The 23,358-nt window shown below is 44.7% G+C and overlaps 1 protein-coding gene across 1 annotated transcript in view; it reads right to left on the reverse strand.

Moving 5' to 3' along the window:
* The window catches only part of ppp1r13bb (protein phosphatase 1, regulatory subunit 13Bb), a 125,769-nt gene that overhangs the window by 67,795 nt on the left and 34,616 nt on the right, over positions 1-23,358 (reverse strand). The window contains 3 exon segments of the mRNA XM_038777831.1: positions 581-777; positions 4,159-4,333; positions 15,840-15,941. Of these exon segments, the coding sequence (XP_038633759.1) occupies positions 581-777; positions 4,159-4,333; positions 15,840-15,941 (474 nt within the window).

The following is a 23,358-nucleotide window of genomic DNA, read 5'->3' on the forward strand; positions in this document are numbered from 1 at the left end:
TCATAATCTGTTTATAAACTCTTCCTCAAGTTCAAGTTTCTTTAGCTGGTCAGGGAAGTTAGGGAGTGTTAAACTTCTCTATTGCTGCTTTTCTGTTGTGTGAAACCTATGCTAATGGTGCTGGCTCCCAGCACGTTGGTGTTGTGCAGCAAGTGCCAACCCCAAATTGAAGCTGCCAGATTGGTGAGGCTGGATGCCAGGATTACTTTTTTTTTTTAAGTAATTGGTCTTTCGAATGCCTGGCTTAAGTGAATCATCCACTTGATAGTCTAGTTTCGTTTGCCTGCCTTCTTAACCATTGTGCAAAGTAAGTACATGGAAATGGAATGAAACAGTATATTTTTCAAAATTCTTAAAATCTCATTCTTCTATGAATAACTTCTTCAATCCAATGAAGATCTCCATAAAAGTAAAGCTAAATGTAGGTTCCACTTGCAACATTCAACAATCCAATAATATCGAACAAAAATTACAAGGTTCATAGTTCCCTTTAAAAAATGAAATCAACTTTGTTCTTGGATCCTTAATACAGTATTATAAAAATGTATACCACAGCTTTGGTTCATTCTACATGCTTCACCTGCAGCTCTTGATATAACTTTTTTAATTCAACTGCAGCAGGTCCTGGCACTTGTCCATTATAAGCCTGCAATCCATTTGTTTTTCCTTTCCTCAAGTCATCAAGTTGCTGCGTCAGTTGATCAACTTTTAACACAGCCGATTGCAACTCCCGCTGTTTCTCATGAAACATATCATTGATGTGTTCAATTTCAGCTGCTGTGAGAAGAGAGAGGGGGAAAAGAAAAGTGAAAAACTGAAAGCCTGAAAATTTGCTGGTTCTTAAAATGCATTATATTTTACTTTAAAATAAAAGAAAGACATTATTCTAATATTAAAGTTAATGTGGTGTAAAATAGTTAAATCACACAATGTGCAGTACCACCGGGTTGTGAAATGTCTTGGATGCAATTGAGGGGATGATCTTCTTAAGATGCAGCAAAAGTAGGCCATTCGACCCAACGAGTTTACTCTGTCATTCAATTAGATCATGACTGATCTGATATACTTCTCCAAGCCACTTTCCCGCCTTATCCCCATAACCCTAGATTCCTTATTTTAAATTTAGACCAATAATTTACCCAATTACGTTTTTTCCCAGTGAAGGGACAATTAAGTATAGCCAATCCACCTACCCTGCACATCTTTTTGGGTTGTGGGTGCGAGACCCACACAGACCATGGGGAGAATGAGCAAACTCCACACAGACAGTGACCTGGGGTTGGGATCGAACCCGGGCCCTCAGCGCCGTGAGACAGCTGCGTTAACCATTGCACATCATGCCACGCTACCCCTAGATTCCTTTGCTGATTAAAAATCTGTTTATCTCAGCCTTGAACAGATTTAATGACACAGCCTCCACAACTCTTTGCGATAAAAGAATTCCATAGATTATCTGAGAGAAGAAATTCCTCTTCATCTCCGTCTTAAATCGGCAACTCTGTGATTTTGCCCTCTAGTCCTACAAGAGGAAACAATCTCTCAGGATCTACTCTGTCAAAACCCCTGAGAATTCAATGTGTCTCAATAAGGTCACCTCATTCTTCCAAACTCCAATGTGTACAGTCCTAACCTATTCAACAACCTCTCCTCGTAAGAATAAATACATACCCTGGATCAACCAAGTGAACGTTCTCTGGGCTGCCTCCAATGCCAGTAAACCTTTCCTTAGATACAGGGACCAAAACAGTTCACAGTATTCCAGGTGTGGTCTTACTAGTACTTCATAGTTTAAGCAAGGCTACCTATTTTTATACTCTATTCTCTTTGAAATAAAGCCAACATTCCTACTACCTGCTGAACTTGCTTGTTAGTTTTTTGTGATTCATGCACGAGAACCCCTACATCCCTCTGTTCCGAAGCTTTCTGAAGTTTTTCTTCATTTAAATAATATCCAGCTCCTTTATTTTTCCGACCAAAGTGCATAACTTCACATTTTCCAATATTATATTTCATCTGCCAAGTTTTTTCCCAGTCACCTAACCTGTCTGTATCCCTCTGAAGACTATGTCATCCTCACCACTTGCCTTCCCATCTGTTTTTGTCATTCGCAAACTTAGCAATAGTACGTTCACTTCCTGATCTATATTATATATATATATATATATATCTCCGAACAAGCATGTCTTTTGGGACTTGTAGGAAGAAACCGGAGCACCCGGAGGAAACCCATGCAGACACGAGGAGAACGTGCAGATTCTGCACAGAGAGTGATCCAAGCTGGGAATTGAACCTGGGTCCCTGGCGCTGTGAAGCAACAGTGCTAACCAATAAGCCTGTGTTATATATTTCTATGGTATTGGTCAATTATCCTGAAATACTACAAATTAATTAACAAAATATCAATTAGAAAATAGAAAAACATAGAAAAAATAGGAGCAGGAGGCCACTCATGTCACTGCTGATCATCCAACTCAATAGCCTAATCCCGCTTCCCCCCAAATACTTTGATCCCCTTCGTCGCAAGTGCCATATCTAACTGCTTCTTGAAACCATACAATGTTTTGGACCCAAATTCTCTTGTAATGAAGGCAGCATACCATTTGCCTTCTTTACCGCCTCATGCACCTGCATGCATACCTTCAGTGACTGCCTGCTTACCTTCAGTGACTCATGCGCGAGGTCACCCAGATCTCATTGTACGTTCCCCTCTCCTAATTTATGACCATTCAGGTAATAGTCTGTCTTTTTGTCACTGAAGTGGATCGCTTTGCTTTTATCCAAATTATACTGCATCTGCCATTTATTTTCCCACTCACTCAACTGTCCAAATCATACTGAAGAATCTCTGTATCCTCCTCACAGCTAACCCTCCCACCCAACTTGGTGTCATCTGCAAATGTGGAGACATGACATTTTGTTCCCTCATCTAAATGATTAATATATATTGTGAAAAGCTGGGGTCCTAGTACCGATCCCTGCGGTACCCCACAGGACACTGACTGCCAATTTGAAAAAGACCCATTAATTTCTACTCTGCCAACCAGTTTTCTATCCATCTTAGTACACCCCAATCTTGCGCGCTTTAATTTTATATGCTAATCTTTTATGCGGGATGTTGTCAAAAACCTTCTTTCTGAAATCCAAATACACGACATCCGCTGGCTTGCCTTCATCAATTTTACTTGTTACATTCTCAAAGAATTCCAGTAGATGTCAAACATGATTTCCCCTTCATAAATCCATGCTGACTTTGTTCGATCCTGTCACTGTTTTCGAAGTGCTCTGCTATAAAATCTTTGATAATGCATTCTAGAATTTTTCCTCACTACTAGCGTCAGTGTTACTGGTCTATAATTCCCTGCTTTCTCTCCATCTTCCTTTTTAACTAGTTGAGTTACATTAGCCACCCTCCAATCTGCAGTCTATAGAATCCTGGAAGGTGACCACCAATGCATCCACTATTTCTAGAGCCACCTCCTTCAGAACCCTAGGATGTAGATTATCAGGCCCTGGGGATTCAATCCCATCAATCTCCCCAACACCATTTATCTACTGATAGTGATCACCTTCAGTTCCTCCCTCCTACTAAACCCTCCAACATTTCTTAATAGTGTCCTCGTTTGTGAAGACAGAACCAAAGTATATATTTAGTTGCTCAGCAATTTCTTTGTCCTGCATTATACATTCCCGTTTCTGACTGTAAAGGACCTACATTTGTCTTCACCAATCTTTTTCTCTTCATAGAAACTTTTGCAGTCAATTTTTAAGTCACGAAAGAAGTGCTTGTTAGGCGAATTGGACATTCTGAATTCTCCCTCAGTGTACCCGAACAGGCGATGGCGTATGGCGACTAGGGGATTTTCACAGTAATGTAAGCCTACTTGTGACAATAATAAAGAGTATTTTTATACGTTCCCTGCAAGCTTACTTCTGTACTCTATTGTCCCTTCTTAATCAATCCCTTGGTCCTTCTTGGCTGAATTCATAACAGTTCCCAATCCTCAGGCCTGTTGTTTTCCTTGGCCAATTTGTTTGCTACTTCCTTGGATCGAATATTATCCCTAATTTCCCTTGTAAGCCATGGATTGGCCACCTTTCCCGTTTTACTTTTGATTAATGCTTGAAAATTAAAATGTTTTCAAAATTAACAATACTCACAAAGATTGCCATTGATAATTTTACTGTAGTCCACCTGTCCTCGCATAGCTCGTATCTTCTTCAGCTTTGCTTCCTGGCTCTCCATACGTTCCTTCAGTTTTTGTAATTTGTCACTTTCTGAGATGGATTGCTGCTGGCGCCTCTCTTGTTGTTTCAGATAACGCAAACGCTGCTCCTTTGAGGGAGGAGGAAGAGTAATTACGCATTTTGCTTTTTAAAATTATGTTCAAGAAACAAATACTCACATTGTATCTTTGGGTAGTTCAACACCCGAGAACTTATACAAAAGCAAAATACTGTGAATGCTGCAAATCTGCAAGAAGAACATGACACTAGAAATACACAGCAGGTCCGGTGACATCTATGGAGTAAAACGCTGCAACATTATACTGTTGTGTATTTCCAACATGTTCTGTTTTTACCCAAGTATATAAATTCCAATTGAAATGTTACAATGTTGCACTTGGGACGCGTAAATACAATTTGCTGGACTGCACTGGATACATTAAAAAAAACTATCCAAACCTCAAGGTAAAGTGCTAGGACAGCTTGACTTAGGGGAACTTTATCTTGTGTCAGATATATGACAGTGCAACAATTATGGCAGACAAGGAGAAACCTTTGCTTGAGAATTTTATTCTCTTGAATGGCAAAAGTACTTGTGCTTACATTTCCCTTGCAACTGGCAACTTTACATTCTTGCTTCTCATCTTGATCACAGAGGCGAAGTATGAGAATTGCAGTACTAAGTGACTATTCTACATATCCTAATTGGACAATTAGCGAGTGACTTCTTGACTTTGCTGCTCTTCATATTTTCATTGGCTGTCGATGCATACACGAGAGTTACCAGATAACCTCAGGATGTGGGAACTTTTCCTTCTCACGAGCTTAGGAACACTGACACTGACTGTAATAACTCCGCTGCCACCCATCCTGGTATCTCCCAAGTCAGTAAAGGCCAATGATGAAAACTGTCAGCTTCCTCATCTATATTGCTCAATATCACCTGAGGACGGAGCTGCGCTCTGAAAGCTAGTGATTCAAAACAAACCTGTTGGACTTTAACCTGGTGTTATAAGACTTCTTACTGTGCTCAATATCAGTTATAGAACACAATTTACACTGAGCCATCTTTGCTTTGTCTAAAAACATTATGGATGATTTGTTACAATTAGAATATTAGAACATAGAACATAGAACAGTACAGCACAGAACAGGCCCTTCGGCCCTCAATGTTGTGCCGAGCCATGATCACCCTACTCAAACCCACCCTATACCCGTAACCCAACAACCCCCCCCCCCCCCCTTAACCTTACTTTTATTAGGACACTACGGGCAATTTAGCATGGCCAATCCACCAGATTGTTGCACCAGATTAGATATCAGATTCAAGAATTCATGCAATTTTCTTAACCTAAAGGTATATTTGTTACCTACAAAATATTAGCAAAGCTCATGTGTTTGACAAATTTGTTATTGTGAAATATTTGATTTGTAAAGAAGCGATAGAAATCAGTTCTCAAATATGAGCACCTAGCAGATGCAGCTTAATTCTATCATTCACTAAAATTCTGGATGGGGTATGGGATGATCATTAAGTATGATTACATCTTGCTGAAAAAACAGTTATCTGAACATGACATAATTTTATAAATAAGCTTCACTTTGATTTTGTCAAAATCCATTTTCACCCAACATAAGTTGCGAACAGGAAGTGATGCGTTCAATCTTGCTTTTTTAAATGCTATTATACTGTTACAATGAAATGTTTCTACCACCAGTCACTTTGCAAAGTGTCCAAACTGCTTTGGTATGGCTTCTCCTGGATTTATCTGTTTCCCAGAATCAATCAGAAGTTCCTGCGTGGAAATTTGTATTCTGCTGATAAGAGTTGCCACATAAAATAACTCAATGAAAGCAATCAACTTCGCTAATTATACCAGTTTGTTTCTCATCAGCATGAATTCTTCAACCCTAAACACTACTTTAAGACTAATGATGAGCCTTTTATGAAACTGTATCAATTGGTGTCAAAGGAATTTCTTGTTCTTTTCATAGAATTTATAGAAACAAACTACTTGCCCACGTCAGCATTTATGATGCATTAGAGCCCTCCTCCTTACTTTTATTATCCAACCATCAGCATAAACTTCTATTCTCTTCTCCCACATATGTTAACCTAATCTCACTACCAACTCCAATGGGAGCGAGGTCCAGATTCTCACCATTTTCATGGCAAACATGTTTCTTCTGAATTTTTCATTTAATTTCTTGATGGCCATCTTAAATCATTGGCTATTAATTTTGTACTTCCTTACGTGTGGAATTACTCTGCTCCTATTCTATTAAAACTTGTCAATTTTACAAGCCCTCTACTTGGTCTAAACAACCTAAGGAACAGGCCATCTTGGACTGGGTGTTGTGCAATGAGAAAGGATTCGTTGGCAATCTAGTTGCGAGAACACCCTTGGGATGAGTGACCATAATATGATAAAGAATTCTATCATGGTGAATAGTGAGTTAGTTGATTCTGAGACTAGGGTCCTGAACCTCAATAAAGGTAACTTTGATGGTATGAGCCACGAGCTGGCTATGATGGACTGGGAAACATTACTGAAATGAAGGACAGTGGACAGGCAATAGTAGGCATTCAAGGAATGAATAGGTGAACTCCAAAGATTGTTTATTTCTATTTGGCGCAAGAGTAGAAAGGGAACTGTGGTCAAACCATGGCTTACAAGGGAAATTAGAGATAGTATTAGATTCAAAGAAGAGGCATACAAATTAGCAAGAAAAAGCTAACTTGAGGACTGTTAACAGTTTAAAATTCAGCAAAGGCGGACGAAGGGATTGATTAAGAGGAGGAAAATATAATTGAAAGTAAGCTAGTGGGGAGTATAAAAACTGAATGTAAAAGTTTCTATAGGTGTGTAAGGAGAAAAAGATTGACAAAAAGAATGTGGGCCCCTTATAGTCAGAAACGGGGGAATTCATAACAGGGAACAAAGAACTGGCTGAGGAACTAAATTTGTACTTTGCTTGTGTCTTCACAAAGGAAGATATGAATAATGTACCGGAAGTTCAGAGGAACACAAGTTTAGCGAGGAGCTGAAGGAAACTAGTATTCGTAAAGAAATAGTTTTGGGGAAATTAATGGGATTGAACGCGAACAAATCTACAGGGCCCGATAATCTTCATCCCAGAGCACTTAAGTGGCCTTAGAAATAGTAGATCCAGTGATGGTCATTTTCCAAAATTCTGTGGACTCTGGAATGGTTCCTACAGATTGGAGCGTAGTGAATATAACCCCACTACTCAAAAAAAGGAGGTAGTGAACCTAATGTCGGTAGTCAGGAAGTTACTAGAATCAATTATCAAGGATTTCATACCACATCGTTTGGAAAGCAGTGGTGCAATCAGATAAAATCAACATGGATTTACAAAAGGAAAGTCATGCTCGACAAATTGACTAGAATTCTTTGAAGATGTAACTAGTCGAGTTGACCAGGGAGAACGAGTGGATGTGGTTTACTTAGACTTTCAGAAGGCTTTCAACAAGGTCTCACATAGCAGATTACTATGTAAAGTTAAAGCACATGGGATGACAGGTAGTTTGATATGGATAGAAAGCTGATTAGCAAATAGGAAGCAAAAAGTTAGAATAAATTGGTCTATTTCTGATTGACAGGCAGACTAGTGGGGTACTGCAGGGCTCTGTGCTTGGACCTCAACTGTTCACATTATATATTAATGATTTGGATATGGTAACTAAATTTATGATCTCCAAATTTTCAGATGATAAAGTTGGGTCAGAGGGCGAGCTGTGAGAAGGATGCAGAGATGTTGGCCTCCATAATAATAATAATAATAAATAGCTATTGTCACAAGTAGGCTTCAATGAAGTTACTGTGAAAAGCCCTTAGTCGCCACATTAAGGGCAGCACGGTAGCATGGTGGTTAGCATAAATGCTTCACAGCTCCAGGGTCCCAGGTTCGATTCCCGGCTGGGTCACTGTCTGTGCGGAGTCTGCACGTCCTCCCAGTGTGTGCGTGGGTTTCCTCCGGGTGCTCCGGTTTCCTCCCACAGTCCAAAATGTGCGGGTTAGGTGGATTGGCCATGCTAAATTGCCCGTAGTGTCCTAAAAAGTAAGGTTAAGGGAAGGGGTTGTTGGGTTACGGGTATAGGATAGATACGTGGGTTTGAGTAGGGTGATCATGGCTCGGCACAACATCAAGGGCCGAAGGGCCTGTTCTGTGCTGTACTGTTCTATGTTCTAATTCCGGCGCCTGTTTGTGGTGGCTGGTACGGGAAATGAACCCGTGCTGCTGGCCTTGTTCTGCATTACAAGCCAGCTGTTTAGCCCACTGTGCTAAACAACTAGCAAGAGAGTTTGAGTATTGGAATAGAGATGTATTACTGCAATTGTATACAGCATTGGTGAGGCCACACCTGAAGTATTATGTGTAGTTTTGGGAGTCCTTATCTGAGGAAGGTTGTTCTTGCTATGGAGGGAGTGCAGCGAAGGTTTACCAAGCTGATTTCTGGGATGGCTGACTGTCATATCAGGAGAGACTAAGTCGGTTAGAATCATATTCATTGGAATTTAGAAGAGTGAAAGGGGATCTCATAGAAACTTAGAAAATTCAAACAGGAACAGACAGGGTAGGTTCAGAAAGAATGTTCCCAATGGTGGGGGAGTCCAGGACTAGGGAGTCATAGTTTGAGGAAAAGGACTGAGGTCCAGAAGTGGCAATTTCCAGGGTGTCAGAAGACCCGGGAATCCATTAGGAGACAGAGGCAGACGCTCTGGCCTTCACTTCCCTGGTAGCCCGGAGACGGATACTATTAGCATGGAGGGACTCAAAGCCCCCAAAGTTGGAGACCTGGCTATCGGACATGGCTAGCTTTCTCTGTTTGAGAGGGTCACCTTGAGGGGGTCACTGTTAGGGTTCACTCGGACTTCTTTGCGGGAAATTAACCTTCAGCAGAAGGGGGGGGGGGGTGGTTCATTTAGATTAGAGTAGGGGGTCAATAAGGGTGGGACCTGTACGAGAGGTAAATGGATTTTGCACTATGTTTATGGTTTCACGTATATTGTTTATTTTGTTCTCATTACTATACCAAAATTACCTCAATAAAATGTTTATTAAGCCCCCCCAAAATGAATTTGCGTGTATCTAACTCCGGCGTGCAGCCAGCAACCGTCAACCTTTACATCGTTCCAATTCAGGGTGCACACGTTCACTAACACCATGGCCTTCCCCTCCAATGTAACTGTAACCATCAAGTAATGGACTAACCTGGTCAGGGATTTGACCCCACCCCTCCTCGCGTCAGCCATCCCCACCATGATGCAATGCTCCTAAAAAATTCCTGGGTCCCAGGTCTACCCAAGGTGGCTTCCAGCCCCACCTCTAGGGTGAGACAAAGAGGATCCCCATGTCACTGTTCGTGTACCCTCCCCACAGTGAAATAGACCACCATGAGATGTATAAGAGCAACTCTTCACTTGATGTTCTTGCTGTGAGGAAGCACCTAGTCTCTCGTCGGCGCTTTCTTATGGTAGCAGAACAGAAGGGTGGAATCTCAGTCTGGGACTTCAGTCACAAACATTTCAGCTATGCTAAATTACAGTACCAAACTGAACTGAATCAAGGAGCTGCAATAGCTTACGGAGGGCGAGGATTTGAGATGGTTTGTAGTATGGAGGAAATTGTGAGGAGGACATAAGGAGGCTACAAAGGGATATAAATATAAGAGCGCAAAGATCTGGAAAATCGATTAACTTGTGAAATTATCCATTTTGGGACAATAAAAAGTAAATTATTTAAATGGTGAACAATTGCAAGCTCTGAGAGGCAGAGGGATCTTCGTGTCCTAGTGTATGAATTGCAAACAGTTAGTATGCAGGTACAAAGTAATTAGGATAGCTCATAGAACGTTATTGTTCATTGTAAGGGGATTTGCATATAATAGGGAGGCCCACGTTTGGAGTACTATTAACAGTATTGGTCCCCTTATTTAAGGAAAAGATTAAATGAATTGGAAGTAGCTCGGAATTTTATTAGACTAATACCTGGAATGGGCAGGTTGTTCCTTGATGAAAGATTGGACAGACTAAGCTTGTATCCTTCGGAGTTTAAAAGAGTACGGTGCAACTTGATTGAAAGGAATGACCAGGGTGAGGTTAGGGCCGGACAAAGACAGTAGTAGGAACTTGTGCATGGAGTCAGAAGAGATAGGAGAGGCGTTGAATGAATAGTTTTCTTCAGTGTTCATCAAGGAGAGGGGCCATGTTTTTGAGGATGAGTGTGAGATACAGGCAGGTAGGCTGGAGGAGGTAGATGTTCTGAGGAAGGATGTATCAGCAAATTTGAAAAACCTTAGGGTCGGGGCCAGATGGGATATATCCTACGATTCTTTGGGAGGCAAGGATTGCAGAGCCTTTGGCTTTGATCTTTAGGTCCTCACTGTCCACGGGGATGGTGCCAGAGGACTGGAGAGTGGCAAATGTTGTTCCTCTGTTCAAGAAAGGGAATAGGAATGACCCTAGTAAGTGTAGGCCGGTTAGTCTTACTTCGGTGATCGGTAAGTTAATGGAAAAGGTCCTGAAGGATAGGATTTATGACCATTTGGAAAGATGCAGCTTAATCCGGGATAGTCAACACGGATTCGTGAAGGGCAAGTCTTGCCTCACAAATGTGATTGAATTCTTTGAGGAGGTAACTAAGTGTGTAGATGAAGGTAGAGCAGTTGATGTCGTATACATAGATTTTAGTAAGGCATTTGATAAGGTTCTTCATGGTTGGCTCATGAAGAAAGTAAGGAGGTGTGGGATAGAGGGAAATTTGCCAATTGGATAAGTAACTGATTATCACATAGAAGACAGAGGGTGGTGGTAGATGGAAAATTTTCAGACTGGAGACCAGTTACCAGCGGTGTACCACAGGGATCAGTGCTGGGTCCTCTGCTATTTGTCATTTTTATCAATGACTTGAAGGAGGGGGCTGGGGTGGGTCAGTAAATTTGCTGATGACACCAAGATTGGTGGAGTAGTGGATGAGGTAGAGGGCTGTTGTAGACTGCAAAGAGACATTGATAGGATACAGAGCTGGGCCGAAAAATGGCAGATGGAGTTTAACCCTGATAAGTGCGAGGGGATTCATTTTGGTAGGACAAATTTGAATGCGGATTACAGGGTCAACGGCAGGGTTCTGAGGAATGTGGAGGACCAGAGAGATCTTGGGGTTCATGTCCACAAATCTCTGAAGGTTCCCACTCAAGTGGATAGAGCCATGAAGGCGGCCGATGGTGTGTTAGCGTTTATTAACAGGGGGCTTGAGTTTAAGAGCTGTGGGGCTACGCTGTAACTGTACAGGACCCTGGTGAGACCACATTTGGAGTACTGTGTGCAGTTCTGGTAACCTCACTATAGGAAGGATGTGGAAGCATTGGAAAGGGTGCAAAGGAGATTTACCAGAATGTTGCCTGGTTTGGAGGATAGGTCTTATGAGGAAAGGTTGAGGGAGCTAGGGTTTTTCTCATTGGAGGGGAGGAGCATGAGAGGCGACTTAATAGAGGTTTATAAGATGATGAGGGGGATAGATAGAGTGGACGTTCAGAGACTATTTCCTCGGGTGGATGTAGCTGTTACAAGGGGGCAGAACTATAATATTTGGGGTGGGAGATATTGGAGGGATGTCCGAGGTAGGTTCTTTACTCGGAGAGTGGTTAGAGTGCGGAATGGACTGCCTGCTGTGATAGTGGAGTCAGACACTTTGGGAACTTTCAAGCGGTTATTGGATAGGCACATGGAGCACACCAGAATGACAGGGAGTGGGATAGCTTGATCTTGGTTCCAGACAAGGCTCGGCACAACTTCGAGGGCCGAAGGACCTGTTCTGTGCTGTACTGTTCTATGTTCTATGAAACATACAAACTCGAGGAGTTTTGACAGGGCTGATATAGAAAGTGTTGGAGAATCTAAGACTAGGGGTCACTATTTAAAAGTAAGGCATTGCTCACTTATCATAGTAAGAAGTCTTACAACACCAGGTTAAAGTCCAACATGTTATGTTTGTTTCAAACACTAGCTTTCGGAGCACTGCACCTTCCTCAGGTGAGGAACATTCACCTGAGGAAGGAGCAGTGCTCCGAAAGCTCGTGTTTGAAACAAACACATTGGACTTTAACCTGGTGTTGTAAGACTTCTCACTGTGCTCACCCCAGTCCAACGCCGGCATCTCCAGATCATCACTTATCATAGATGAAGATTTTCTTTCCTGAGGGTTGAGAGTCTTTGGATCTCAATTCCTCAAAAGGCAGTGGAAGCAGAAGCTTTGAACATTTTTAAGGCAGAGATAATGTATTCTTGATAAACAAGGGAATGAAAGGTTATCTGGGGTTGGTGGGAATTTAAGTTGCAGTTACAATCAGCTCAGCCATGACCTTATTAAATGATGGAGAAGGCTCGAGGGAGGCTACTTCTCTTAATTTGTACTTTTGTATCAAATCAGTTAGAACAAGGGCAGCACGGTGGCCTAGTGGTTAGCACAACCGCCTCACGGCGCTGAGGTCCCAGGTTCGATCCCGGCTCTGGGTCACTGTCCGTGTGGAGTTTGCACATTCTCCCCGTGTCTGCGTGGGTTTAGCCCCCACAATCCAAAAAAATGTGCAGGGTAGGTGGATTGGCCACACTAAATTGCCCCTTAATTGGAAAAAATAATTGGGTAATCTAAATTTATATTTAAAAAAAATTTTTTTTTTTTAAAATCAGTTAGAACAAGAGAAAAATAAAGGGAAACTGAAGGGCAAGTTTACTTTGACTGATGCAAAATTTTCTCTTTTTTTAAGAAAATATTTTATTGAGGCATTTATAATTTTAACATTTTCACATTTTAAACAAGAGATCCAACACATGCAAAAACTCCCCCCAGCCCTAAACCCCGACTATCCATACATTAGATTCCCTGCCCTTATTCGTCACTTCCATGCCTCCCTTTGCCCTCCCTCCCCCCCACCGAGTCAATTCTCCTTGAAGAAATCGATGAACGGCTGCCACCTCCGAGAGAACCTCTGCACTGAACCCGTTAAGGAAAACTTAATTTTCTCTAACCTAAGAAACTCTGCCATGTCACTGACCTAAACCCCCGACTTTGGAGGCTCCTAGTCCCTCCATCCCAACAGAATCCATCTCCAGGCCAGAGAGGCAAAGGCCAAAACATCAGTCTTCCCGCCCCCCCATCTCTCATCCCCTCCCAGCTCTTCCTCCCACTTCCTCATCTCCTCCCCAATTGGAACCCCTTCCCACTCCATCAGTTCCTTGTATATTTCCGAGACCCTCTCCTCCCCAACCCCTGTTTTTGACATCACCTTATGCTGTAGTCCCCTTAGTGGGAGTCGAGGGAACCCGAGGGACCTGCCTCCGAACAAAATCCCGCACCTGCAGGTACCGGAACCCGTTCCCACTCGTCAACTCAAACTCCTCCTCTAGCTTCTCCAGGCTCGGGAAACCCTCCCCAATGAAGCGATCCCCAAATCTCTCAATTCTTATCCGCTGCCACCTCCTGAAGCTCCCGACCAGCCCCCCTGGAGCAAACCGGTGATTGTCACAGATCAATGATGTGAAATTTTCAACGGCAGACTATTATATAATGATGGAAACTTTTGATAGGTTGTGCCTTCACTCAATCAGCTCAGGAATTGTATGAAATAAAACTATGGACAAAGAAACATTTAATTATTTTTTAAAGTATCAATTTAGTTTGTGACATTGAAGATAAATCATTAGCATTCAAATTTTTAAAAATTCTTTCATGGGATGTGAGCATAGCTATCAATTACAACATTTGTTACGGATCCCGAATTGCCCATACAAAGGTGATGGTAACCCGCCTTCTTGAACCGCAGCAGTCTATTGTAGAAATGCCTACTGTTCTGTTAGGGAGTCCAGGATTTTGACACAGCAACAGTGAAGTATTCAAGGGCAGCTCGGTGGCGCACTGGGTAGCACTGCAGCCTCACGGTGCCGAGGTCCCAGGTTCGATCCCGGCTCTGGGTCACTGTCCGTGTGGAGTTTGCACATTCTCCGAGTTTGTATGGGTTTCACCCCCATAACCCAAAGATGTGCAGGGTAGGTGGATTGGCCATGCTAAATTGCCCCTTAATTGGAAAAATGAATTGGGTACTCTAAATTTATGTTAAAAAAACAGTGAAGTATTTGGCAATACAGTTCAAAATCAAAATAGCATGACCGTTGGAGTTGAGCCTGCAGTTGCTAGTGCTCCCATGAGACTGTTGCGCTTGTTCGTCTGGGTGGTAGATGTTGTGGGTTTAGAAGAGGCCGACAAAGTAGGCTTTGTAAATTTTGCAGTGAATCTTGTATATAGTACATACTGCTACCGCTGTGCTAAAGGAAGTTAATGATGTGGATAAGGTGCTGATCAAGTGGACTGCTTTGTCCTGGATGGCATTGAGCTTTCAAGAGCCATTAGAGTCGTACTATTCATGCAAGTGGAGTGCATTTCATCACACTCCTACTTGTGTCTTGTATATGGTAGACTGGCTTTGGGGAATCAGGGAGGGAGTTACCGGTCACAGAATTCCCAGCTGTTGTAGCCACTCTATTTATATGGTTCGTCCAGTTCAGTTTCTGGTCAATGGTAACCCCCAGGATATTGATGTTGGGGGGTTCAGCAATGATAATGTTGTTGGATGACATGGGGAGATGGTTAGATTCTCCCTTATTGGAAATGGTCATTGCCTGGCAATTGTGAGGTGTGAATGTTACTTGCCAATTACCAGCTCATGCCAGAATGCTGTCCAGGTCTTGGCGCAAATGAACATGGACTTCTTCAGTGTGAGTCGTCGCGAATGGCACTGTGCGGTCACCTGCATACATCCCCAACTTTGACCTTATGATAGAAGGAAGTTCACTGATGAAACAGCTGCCTTGATGTCAAATGCAGTTGCTCTCACCACACCTCAAATTCAACTCTTTTGTCTACGAATTGAAGGCTGTAATGAGATCAGGAGTTGAGTGGGCCTGATGGAACCCAAACTGAGCAGTGAGTAGGATATTGTTGCATAAGTGCCACTTGTTGGAACCTTCAGTAACAAATTCTATCACTTTGCTGATGATCGACAGTAGAATGGTGGAGCTGTAATTAGTCAGATTGAAATGATCCTCTTTCTTATGGACAAACCATAACTGGGCAATTTCCACATTGTTGAGCAGATGCCAGCATTGTAGCTGGACTGAACAGCTTGGCTGCTGACACAACTAGTTCTAGAGCAGTACTACAGCTGGGATGTCAAGCGGTGCCATAGAATTCTACAGTGCAGGAGGCGGCAATTCAGCCCATCGAGTCTGCACCGACCCCTCAAACTGCACCTCACCTAGACCCACTTTGCCACCCTATCCCCATAACTTCACCTCACCTGTACACTTTGGACACTAAGGAGCAATTTAGCATGACCAATCCACCTGATCTGCACGTCTTTGGTCGGGCAGAAACTCCCAGCACAGGTGGCTATTTGAAGAGCTGTGATCCATGGACCGACTGACCTAGTCCAGGAAGTTGGTTTAGGGTGAGTAGCCATTGTCGACAACCAAATGTTTGTTAATTAAATGTCAGACATTAAGTTGGATTTGTTTTTTAAAAATGTGCGTTTCTACCTTGGCAACCAACATCTGCTGCTGGGCTTCAATCTGATGCTGCTGTCTGGAAGCCATTTCTTGTAGCTCTGAAAGGGTCAACTCTACACGAGGATTACCACCCTGTGTTAAAGGAAATTAGATGTTAGCACTGTCAGTATTCTGCAAATTAAAGATCAGCACTTTAACTCTGAAGAGTCAATATTTTAGATTTTAAATACAACTTCCTCTCACAAGAATGGCTCATTAGCAACACAGCAACCTGCGTATTAAGTTGACCTGTTACCAACTGTCCATTCAGTGTCTCAGTGCTCAGTATTTGAAACATGTAAACTCATCTTCTACAAGCGATAATGAGTTTTCAAAATCCAAATTTTTCAGAATAGAATAGAAGCTGCCTTTTTCATGCGTTTTCCCTTTTAGAATTTGTATTCCAGATTTCTTCAGTATGCACTTAATCATACCTGCCATAGCAGGACAGGTAAATTAGCCACGCAAAATTGCCCCTTAATTGGAAAAAAAATTGTGTACTCCTAAATTTAAAAAAAAATCATACCTGCCATAGCTAATTAAAAAGTAAATGTTCCCGTTAAGTGCAAGTTCTGATATAGAGTATGACCAGTTTCATATAAACCATTAAATATTTACCACACCATAGGCCTTCCAGCCATTTGTCTCTGTCAGTTGATCAAAAGTTACTCAGCCTCATTCCAACTTCCTGCACTGGGTCAACAGATTTGCAGCTCTCAGTTCTTCAAGTAATCAATTATGTACATTTTAAATTTTATGAGAATTTCTATCTCTGCTATCTTTTCCAACAGCTAGTTCCAGGTCCTTACCACTCTTGGTGAATTAGGTTGCTTCATCTTCCTTCTAATCCTTCTGTCAGTTACTTTAAATCTATTTCCCTGATTGTTGAGCCCTCTGCTAAGGTAAATAGGTTTTGCCTACATATTGCATTCAGGCCCTCAAAATTTTATACACCTCAATTAAGTCACACCTCTATCCCAAGGAAAACAACCCCAATATAATCTTCCCTCATAAGTAAACATTTTTCCAGTCCTGGCAACATCCTCACAATCTCTTCTGCACCATCTCAAGTATAGATCAACATCTTTTCCCAAAGGTAGAAGAGTCTAGAACTAGAGGGCATAGGTTTAAGGTGAGAGGGGAGAGATATAAAAGAGACCAGAGGCAGAGAGGGTGATGAGCATCTGGAACGAGCTGCCAGAGGCAGTGGTAGAGGTGGGGACAATTTTTTCCTTTAAAAAACAGTTAAGACAGTTACATGGGCCGGATGTGTAAAGAGGGACATGGGCCAAATGCAGGCAAGTGGGACTAGCTTAGGTGATAGAAACTGGGCGGCATGAACAAGTTGGGCCAAAGAGCCTATTTCCATGCTGTAAACATCTATGACTCTATGTTTCCTGCAACATGATGGCCACAAGTGCATGCAGTACTCAAGCTATTGTCTAACTAGTGTTGCTTACAGTTTTCAATATAATCTCACTGCTCGTCTATTCTATGTTCGCTAATAAAGGAAAACATGAGCCATTTCAACCACTTGGATTTGGATTTTATCTACCTGTCCTGTAATTGTTAAGGATTTGTGACATGGCACTTTAAGGTCCCTCTGTTCTTCCACTTTACTCAGTATCCTCCCATTTATTCTGTGTTCCCTCAGCCTTCTGGACCTCTCAAAAAAATTTTTGGACTAAATTTCATTTTCTGCCCCTCCTCCTGCAGTCTAAAGCTTTCTATAAACGACAAAAAACAATGGGGTACTGAGTCCTGCAGAAGCAAACTGCTTTTTGAGTCAGAAAATTACCTTTTGTCTCCTGTCACCAAGCCAATTTGGGATCCAATTTGTCACTGATACATGGATTCCAAGAACGCTTTCTTTTTGAAACAAATCAGCCTAACAGGTGGGACCTCGTCAAAAGCTATGTTAAAATCCATGTGGATCACATCTATCACACTGAACTCATCAATCCATTTGTCATTGCCTCAAAAAATTCAATGGTCAGACATATGTTCACTTTCCGTAATTAATCAATGACCTTTAATCAATGCCTTTCTAAATTAATGTTTTACTGCCCTACAGAATTAATTACAATAATTTGTCCAGAACTAAAGTTAAGCTGACTGACCTCAAATTATTTGGAATATCCCGCCTCCATTTTTTTTTGATAAAAATTTTAATGAGGTAATTTTTGGCATTGTAAACAGCAGAATTACAGAATGTGAAAACAAAAGGACTGTACAATAAACAAAGTACACAGTGCAATCGCCTAAACCCGTCCTATCCAGATCTGCCTAATTGACCACCTATACTACATTCCCCGAACACACACACACAAACCCCCCCCCCCCCCCCCCCCCCCCCCCCCCCACACACACACACCCCCCACCCCGGCGCCATTTATTTCTCCGTGAAGAAGTCAATGAATGGTTGCCACCTCCGGGCGAACCCTAACAACGACCCTCTCAAGGCGAACTTGATTTTCTCCAAGCCCAGGAAACTCGCCATGTCTGACAGCCAGGCTTCCGACTTCGGGGGCTTTGACTCCTTCCAAGCTAGAAGTATCTGTCTCCGGGCTACCAGGGAAGCAAAGGCCAAAACGTTGGCCTCTTTCTCCCCCCCCCCGGACTTCCGGGGCCTCTGAAACCCCTAAAAGCGCCACCTCCGGACACATTGCCACCCTTGTGTTCAATACTCTAGACATGACGTCCTCGAACCCCTGCCAGTATCTCCTAAGATTTGGACACACCCAAAACATGTGGACATGGTCTGCCGGTCCTCCCAGACACTTTACACACCTGTCCTCTACACTGAAGAATCTGCTCATCCTGGACGCTGTCACGTAGGCCCAGAGGGCGACCTTAAACTGAATCAGGCTGAGCCTGGCACATGTTGCAGTCCCATTAACCCTGCTCAGCGCGTCCTCCCACAGGCCCTCCCCAATCTCCCCTCCCAACTCCTCCTCCTGTTTATGCCTCAGTTCCTCAGTCTGCGTCTCCTCCGCCCCCATGAGCTCCTTGTAAATATCCGAGACACTTCCCTATCTTGGATCCCCTTAGTGGCAAGAGTGGAAAAGATGGCACCTGCCTGCGCAAAAATACCCGCACCTGAATATACCGGAATTCATTCCCCCTCATCAACCCAAACTTGGCCTCCAGCGCCCTCAAGCCAGGGAAGCTCCCTTCCAAGAACAAATCTCCCATCCGCTCAATTCCCGCCCTCCGCCACACCCGATACCCCCGTCCAACCTCCCCGGAGCAAACCGGTGGTTGTCACATATTGGGGACCAGACCGATGTTCCCGTTGCTCCCACATGCCTCCTCCACTGTCCCCAGATCCGAAGGGCCGCCACCACTACAGGACTGGTGGAGAAGCGCTCCGGTGGGAACGGCAAAGGCGCCGTCACCAACGCCCCCAGACTGGTGCCCCTACACGAGGCTGCCTCCATCCGTTCCCAAGTCGACCCCCCCGCCACCCACTTCCTTATCATGGCTATGTTAGCCGCCCAATAATAGTTGCTGAAATTCGGCAGGTTCCGCTTGAGCATCACCCACTTTACTCGCGGGGACTTGCCCGCCCATACAAAGCCTAAAATGATCTTGCTTATCCTCTTAAAAAAGGAACAATGAATGAAAATGGGGAGACACCGGAACACGAAGAAGAACCTTGGGAGGACTGTCATTTTAACTGTCTGAACTCTCCCAGCTAACGACAGCAGGAGCACATCCCACCTCCGAAACTCCCCTCGCATTTGATCGACCAGCCGGGACAGGTTCAGCTTGTGTAGTCAACCCCATTCCCGCGCCACTTGTATTCCCAGGTACCTGAAACTGTCCTCAACTTGCCGGAATGGCAGCTCCCTCAGCCGGTCCCCTTGGCCCCTCTCCTGGACTACAAACATTTCAATTTTTGTCATATTCAATTTGTACCCCGAAAACCTGCCAAATTCCCCCAGGGTCACCATGATTCCATCGATCCCCGCTAACGGGTCCGAAACGTACACAAGCAGGTCATCTCCATACAATGAAATCCTATGCTCCACGCCCCCCCCCGAACCAGCCCCTTCCAACCCCCTGAAGCCCTCAGAGCAATTGCCAGTGGCTCTACAGCTAGCGCAAACAGCAGTGGGGAGAGGGGGAACCCCTGTCTCGTCCCACGGTGCAGTCTGAAATAGTTGGAAGTTGTCCTGTTTGTCCTCACACTCGCCTCTGGGGCCTGATATAACAGCCTGACCCAGTCGATGAAACCCACTCCAAATCCAAACCGTCCCTGAACCTCCCTCAAGTAGTCCCACTCGACCCGGTCAAATTCCTTCTCCGCGTCCATAGTCACCACTACCTCCACCTCGGAGCAATCTTCTTATATTCGCCCCCAGTTGCCTACCTTTAATGAACCCTGTTTGGTCCTCCCTAATAACACTCGGCACACAATCCTCAATCCTAGTGGCCAAAAGCTTTGCCAGCAGTTTGGCATCCACATTAAGAAGGGAGATCGGCCTATGAGACCCACATGACTCCGGGTTTTAAAATCAAGGACATGGTAGCCTGCGACATCGTCTGGGGATGCACCCCTCTGTCCCTTGCCTCATTATGACCAGCAGCGGTCCCAATATGCCACAGAACTTTTCATAAAATTCTACTGGGCACCCATCCGGCCCCAGAGCCTTACCTGACTGCATGGCCTTTAAGCACTCTAATATCTCCTGAACACTGATCGGGGCGCCCAGCCATTCTACTAGCTCCCTGCCCACTTTTGGGAATGTCAGGCCGTCTGAGAAGCGTCTAATCCCCTCAGGCCCCGCGGGGGCTCTGAGCTATAAAGTTTGCAATAAAAGTCCTTGAAAGCTCTGTTCACATCCGCCGCATCCCCAACCAAGTTACCGCCTCAAAGAACAAAGAAAATTACAGCACAGGAACAGGCCCTTCGGCCCTCCCTGCCTGCGCCGATCCAGATCCTTTATCTAAACATGTTGCCTATTTTCCAAGGATCTACTTCCCTCTGCTCCTCGCCTGTTCATATATCTGTCTAGGTGCATCTTAAATGATGCTATCGTGCCCGCCTCTACCACTTCCGCTGGCAAAGCATTCCAGGCACCCACCACCCTCTGTGTAAAAAACTTTCCATGCGCATCTCCCTTAAACTTTCCCCCTCTCACCTTGAAATCGTGACCCCTTGTAACTGACTTGAAAAAAGCTTGTTGCTATCCACCCTGTCCATACCTCTCAATTTTGTAGACCTCAATCAGTTCTCCCCTCAACCTCCGTCTTTCCAATGAAAACAATCCTAATCTACTCAACCTTTCTTCATAGCTAGCACCCTCCATACCAGGCAACATCCTGGTGAACCTCCTCTGCACCCTCTCCAAAGCATCCACATCCTTCTGGTAATCTGGCGACCAGAACTGCACGCAGTATTCCAAATGTGGCCTAACCAAAGTTCTATACAACTGTAACATGACCTGCCTACTCTTGTACTCAATACCCCGTCCGATGAAGGCAAGCATTCTGTATGCCTTCTTAACCACTATCAACCTACGTTGCCACCTTCAGGGTACAATAGACCTGAACGCCCAGATCTCTCTGTACATCAATTTTCCCCAGGACTCTTCCATTGACCTTATAGTCCGCTCTTGAATTAGATCTTCCAAAATGCATCACCTCGCATTTGCCTGGATTGAACTCCATCTGCCATTTCTCTTCCCAACTCTCCAATCTATCTATATTTTGCTGTATTCTCTGACAGTCCGCTTCACTATCTGCAACTCCACCAATCTTAGTATAATCTGCAAACTTGCTCATCAGACCACCTATACCTTCGTCCAGATCATTTATGTATATCACAAACAAGTGGTCCGAGGGACTTCCGGTGGCGGCGATGAGCAGTTAAGCCGCACATTCGGCGGCTCCCGCGGAGATCGGACTCTGGTGCTCTTTTCAGGGCCCCCAACGGAACTGTAGCGGCAAACCCCAACGGGGGAAGAGGGCAGCAGTCGACCCCAACGGTCCGGACCAGGAGCGGGGCAGAGAAAAAGCCGAAGAAAGCACCTCTGGAAAAACGGGGGCAGGAAGATAAAATGGCGGCCAGCGGAGACCTCGAGGAGCTGAGGAAGTGGGTCCAGGAGCAGCAGACAACTCTGCTGCGCTGCTTCCAGGAGCTGAAGTTGGAGCTGCTGGAGTCCCTGAAGGTAACTAACAGGGAACTGATGGAGACCCAGACAGCCCAGGGGGCTCCGATCCGGGAGCTGCAGCAGCAGGCCTCCGAAAGGGAGGACGTGGTCGAGGCGGGGAAGGTGGAGATGCATGAGGCGCTCCATAAAAGATGGCAGGAGCGGTTCGAGGAGCTGGATAACCGGTTGAGGAGGAAGAATTTGCGGATCCTGGGCCTCACGGAGGGGCTGGACGGGTCGGACCTATTTGGTGATTATGTTAAACTCGCTGATGGGGGCTGGGTCCTTCCAGGGGCCCCTGGAGTTGGAGGGGGCCCACAGAATTCTGGCTAGGAGGCCCAAGCCGAACGAGCAGGCGCGGGCGGTGTTGGTGAGGTTTCATTGGTTCGTGGATCGTGAGTGTGTGCTCCGGTGGGCCAAGAAGGAGCGGAGCAGCAAGTGGGAGAACACGGAGGTGCAGATCTTCCAGGACTGGAGTGCGGAGGTGGCGAGGCGAAGGGCCAGGTTTAATCGGACGAAGGCGGTGCTCCACAGACGGAGTGTGAAGTTCGGCATGTTGCAGCCGACACGTCTGTGGGTCACCTATAAAGATCGGCACCATTATTTTGAGTCCCCGGAGGAGGCGTGGGCCTTTGTGCAAGCCGAGAAATTGGACTCAAACTGAGGGTCTGGGATGGGGGATGTTGTATTATACTGTATTTGCATTTGCTTGGTTTAGTGTAAGAAGTCCGTCTTGTCCGTGAACCTGGATTGAAATCAGCTCCCCTCTCACCACTGCCTTGAGCGCCTCCCACCCCACCGCTGCTGAGACTTCCCCAGCATCATTGACCTGCAGGTAGTTTTGTTTCCACTTCCTCACCCTCTTGCACACCACTTCATCCGCCAAAAGTCCCACATCCAGCCTCCACTGCGGGCGCTGGAAGCTCTCTTCACTCACCTGTAGCTCGACCCAATGCGGGGCATGGTCGGAAATGGTGATTGCCGAATACTGAGCATCCACCACCCCTGTCAGTAGATCCCTACTCAGTATTAAAAAATTTGATCCGGGAGTAGACACTATGAACTTGCGAAAAGGAGGAAAACGCTTTCCCTGTCGGCCTACCAATCCACCATGGATCGGCTCCCCCCATCTGCTCCATGAACTCCCTCAGCTCTTTTCCCATTGCTGGCACACTGCCTGTTCTTGAGCATGGCCGGTCCAGGCCTGGATCCATAACGGTGTTGAAATCACCTCCCATAACCAGCATGAGGGAATCCAGGTTGGGTATCTTCCCCAGCACCCTCTTTATGAAATCCGCTCCTGCAGACTAGCTCACCCAGCTAGCCTAGTGGCCCGCGACTCTGGCGCCAGC

Source organism: Scyliorhinus canicula, chromosome 2 (genome assembly GCF_902713615.1).
Source record: "Scyliorhinus canicula chromosome 2, sScyCan1.1, whole genome shotgun sequence".
Taxonomy (NCBI): domain Eukaryota; kingdom Metazoa; phylum Chordata; class Chondrichthyes; order Carcharhiniformes; family Scyliorhinidae; genus Scyliorhinus; species Scyliorhinus canicula.